At 49.8% G+C, this 4,206-nt stretch overlaps 1 protein-coding gene across 1 annotated transcript; it reads right to left on the reverse strand.

Moving 5' to 3' along the window:
* Positions 1–647: 647 nt before the first annotated feature.
* KCNE4 (potassium voltage-gated channel subfamily E regulatory subunit 4) lies at positions 648–3,685 on the reverse strand. The gene is made up of 2 exons (XM_028105287.2): positions 3,676–3,685; positions 648–3,123 (listed from the first exon to the last, which is right to left on the reverse strand). The coding sequence occupies exon 2, from the start codon at positions 3,095–3,097 to the stop codon at positions 2,585–2,587; it is 513 nt and encodes a 170-aa protein (XP_027961088.1). The 5' UTR covers positions 3,098–3,123; positions 3,676–3,685; the 3' UTR covers positions 648–2,584.
* Positions 3,686–4,206: the final 521 nt, after the last annotated feature.

Consider the following 4,206-nt stretch of genomic DNA (forward strand, 5'->3'; position numbering starts at 1 on the left):
AAGAGAGGCCGCAGCAGGCTGGCGGGACCTCAGCCTGGGGGGCGGAGCGAAAGCAAGACCAAGTGGGAGGAGCGAGCGGGTCAGGTGACCGGGAGGGGGCGGGAGCGACAACCCCGGCTCAGGCCCGCGTGCTCGGCTGTGTTCAGAAGTTTTGCGGCTGTGCACACCGCTCGGCTCCCCGCCCCTTAGTCTGTGCTGCCGTGGCCACTTGTGGGTCATATTTGCCTAGACAACATGCAAACCAGATGTGTCCTTGTGACCAAATTTGGAGCAACATCTTTGCACCAGGTTGCCCTGTCCCTCTGCATGTTCAAATTCAAGGGCTCCACAGCCCCCAAATGTAACAGAGAGGAGGATGTCAGACCCATCTGCAGCTTGGGTTTATTATTATTATTATTATTATTATTCATTGCAAAGCATATCAAAGGATGGGAAAGCCCAGTCCCACTCCCTCCATGATTCAGGCAGAAATAAGATGCACCTTCCTGGGAGTCTGACCCGGAAAGATGACCCGGATCCAGAGACGGCTTGGGCAATGTCTGGGATGTCCTGGAAACTAGGAATCATATTGAAGAATCGAAGAGAGAGCTCATAATTTCTTCGGGAAAATGTGTTTGTTTATTTAAATTAAAAAATAGTGTGAAAATTACAAACTGTTAAATACAGAAGACGATTTTATACAACTTAATAGAATAAGAAGGAAGTATATACATCACTTTTTTAACAGGCGCAGATAGACTTGCACCAAACTTCAGGATTAAGCAATGGAAAATGTGACAACGCACATGTCCCTCGCAGTAAAGCTTCAGAATTCAAGTGATTCCAGGCAAGGGGCCAAACTGAACTTGGCTTCTTTCACCTCAAACAGCCCCCTTTGGAGTAAATCCACACTCTGAATTTTAAAGTGAACGGAGGGCCCTTTTCCCCCAAAACATAAATGTCCTCTAGCACTGTGTGAGGGCAAACTGATAAACCAGCTCATCTACTATTAACCCTTATGGGAACAGTAGTTACTGCTATCTTCAATCAAGGAAGAGCATGTTTAAAAAAAAAAAATTTTTTTTTTTTTTTTTGTTTTTACTAGAATTAAATTTGACCTTTTGGTGTGTTTCTCTTCCTGCTTGCCTTTAAGGGCCTAATGTTACAAAGCTACTGACCGCAGGAATACACGGAGATATTAGCAAGCATTCCTGAACATTTGCTTTTAGATTTCTGGTTTCTCGGCTGAAGTATTAACATTCTACTACCCAGGGAACTTTGCAGAGTAAAATGTGATACCTGCCTCCCTAGTTCACTGCCGGGAAAATGACAGCATGAACGGGGTGGTGATTCGTCCTGAATTTCCCAGTTACATGTGTTCTGAGTCTCCAACTGCAACTTTAAATAAGCAGATCTGTTCTCAGACTAACTGGCCAAGTGGGAAATATTTTGTCCAAGCTTCCTCACACCAGGCCGTACAGGATTTATCACAGAGTCTTAAAATCCAAAGACATCCTCCCAGCCCCCTGGGGTTGTAGATTCAGGAGTCTCATAAAGGCAGTAAGCCTCTTGATGACATGCCCGGGACCACACAGCATATCAGCGTCAGGGCTTGGGATCGGAAAACAGAAACTGGACCCCCGCTTTGTACAACCTCCACCTGAGTATGCCTTTCTAGGTCTCGGCTATGTGACAAAATGCCATATCGTGGAGGCCCACTTTATGTCAGCTCCCAGCTCAGAAAACTAGGCTGGGAAAAAAGCAGCAGCAGAGCTAACGGCTTGGCCTTGTTCAACCCCACCATCACCCCTTCTAGAAAGATCAGGAAGAGTCCCCTGCACAGCTATTCAGAGTGCAGGTTCGATTCTGGGGAAGCCCTTCCAACCAAGAAAACGTCATGCCAGCATGCGATGCTGGATGGTCTGAGGTCAGAGTCCAGGGTCATAGGTAGACAAAGCCTCAAAATAACAGATTCTGTTTTATAATCCCAGCTAATGTTAACAGGTTGTCAAAGTTGCTTTTTTTTTTCTTACAGTATGCAAAAGAACCAGGTTTGACTCTCCAGCTTTCTGCCATCAAAAACCCTCCATCAGACATCCCCCTCTAACCCAAAAAAACCTCCAAAGGAAGCTCTGTAACCTGCTGGGAACACCGTAGGGGTACTTACAGCCCATCAGATCTAGAGCAAAGCTCTAGGCAGATTAGCAGATCAGAACCAGTCCCTCTGCATGTTCTAGGCATTGGGCAGCCCTGGGAGTGGGCAGATGCCCCAGGGGTTACCCAGGGCATCCAGCGAGAAAACAACAGCAAGCACAGCAACCTGCCGAATTCGGAACTGGAACCCCAAGCCCCAGGCCCCAAAGTCAAGGTGCACACTGCACATCTTCGGGGCTTTTCAGTGGCAGGTCTGCACCACAGGCCTGGCGTAGACTCCTGGCTGCTGACTCCAGTGGAGTCTTGTCCCCCACCGCCCCCACGCAGGGGCTCGCCAACGGTCTCTTTAAAGTGACAGCTGCCCTGTAAAAGTGAAACCGGACACGGGAAGTGTCCTTCCTCTCTCTAAGGGTGCTGGCTGATGGGGCCGCCTCCAGGGGCCCTGGGGGTGCTAGGAATTCTGATGGATGTTCTCTGAGGACCCTTCGCTGCTTTCGTTGAGGAGCGTCTCTGAAGTCTCCCCCAGCTCATCATCTGCCCCCTCCTCCTGGATGGTGAGGTGCACGTCTGGGGAGGAGGACTCGGAGCTCACGCTGTCTCCTTCCATGGAGCAGAGGGTACAGGACAGGGCAGGCGCCACACTCTCCTGCAGCATGTTCAGCATCATGGGCACCTGCACCGACCTCAGGCCCGACACCAGGGGCAGCGGCTTCATGGCCTCCCCCCAGAGCCTCTCCTCATCTTTGTACAGCAGCAGGAGGCTGGACTTCTTCTCCCGCCTCTTAGATTTCATATAGCCCAGCATGATTCCGATCAAGAAAATGCCGTAGAAGGACATGACCACCAGAACGTAGAAGTATTCATTGCCGTTGCCGCTCTCACTGCCGGGCACGTGGGACACCAGGTGGCTGCTGGGGGCTGCGGTGCTGGGGTGCGTGCTGTTCAGAGGCTCCATCTTCAGCATTGAAGCGCCACGCACACAGCCAGGGTCTGGGGAGAAACCTGCAGGTTAGAACTCTCCCACGGGCCCGCGGTGCAGGGAGGAGGCTGAGCAGGTTTGTGGAATTGCAGCATCAAAAAAGCTGGTAACTGCATGGAGAAATCCTGGTAAGAAGGCCCACAAAACAGCTAACAGGGGTTAGGTATGAGAGGCCGGGGTGGATGGAGGGAAGGCAGAGAGGGAGAGGGAGACATGCGACAAGGACTTTCCTTTCCTAGAGTATACGTGTCCTCGTATCTGCACTTCATAAAGTGAGCACGTAAAAAGCGTTGCTTTGATCATTTTAAAAGCCAGAGGTGAAAATCAGTCTAAGACAAGGGAGCATAGAGAAAATAAATCACATTTTAGTCACTGGGAGACTTTTTCTAACTGAGCAGAGAAAAAAAAGAAAGCTTACATGTTGCTTCTCAAACATAAGCTTATTTTTAATTCAAAGCCAAGTTTCCTAAGAACAGAGAAAGGGAAGGAAAACCTCATCTATTCATTGCACAAAACAGCCCTCTCTCAAATGTTTCTGAAGCCCAGCTGCATTGCTGACTTACCCACGGCTGGCAAATTCTTCCGAAGTCCTGCGTTGCTAAATGGCCAAGTCTGAGGGCGTCCTTCCTCTCTGCGGGGCTCCGCGCTCTGACAACTCTGCTTCTGCCCTTGGGATATATAGTCAAGAAATGCATCGTCACGTGTTCTGGGAGGAAGATTTACAACAGAGGTTGGTCGTGGCAGAGTGAACAGCACTGCGGTTCAACTCACTGAACTTCGCAGCTGTGAAAAGAGAGAGACTGGGAATCGGGGATTGCTCCTCGCCTCCGCCCCCCCTCCCCCAGCCCCGAGCCAAAGTTTCCAGGTGGCCCTGAAAACGAGTGGAAAGAGGAGAAAGAATGTGCCCAGTTGGAACTGTTATCCCAAGGTCCACTCTCATTCGAAATGAGTTCGTGCTTCATCTCCCTCTTGGGGAATAACCATGATGCCTTCCGCAGGTTTTCAGAGACAGTCAAATACCATCGACTGGATGAAAGACATTTGGAAGCAAGTGCAGGATTTACTGTCAAGAAACTCGGGCTTATGTTTCAGTT

Source organism: Eumetopias jubatus, unplaced genomic scaffold (genome assembly GCF_037043125.1).
Source record: "Eumetopias jubatus isolate StellerSeaLion01/CBP00866 unplaced genomic scaffold, mEumJub1_p1.0 scaffold_3, whole genome shotgun sequence".
NCBI lineage: Eukaryota > Metazoa > Chordata > Mammalia > Carnivora > Otariidae > Eumetopias > Eumetopias jubatus.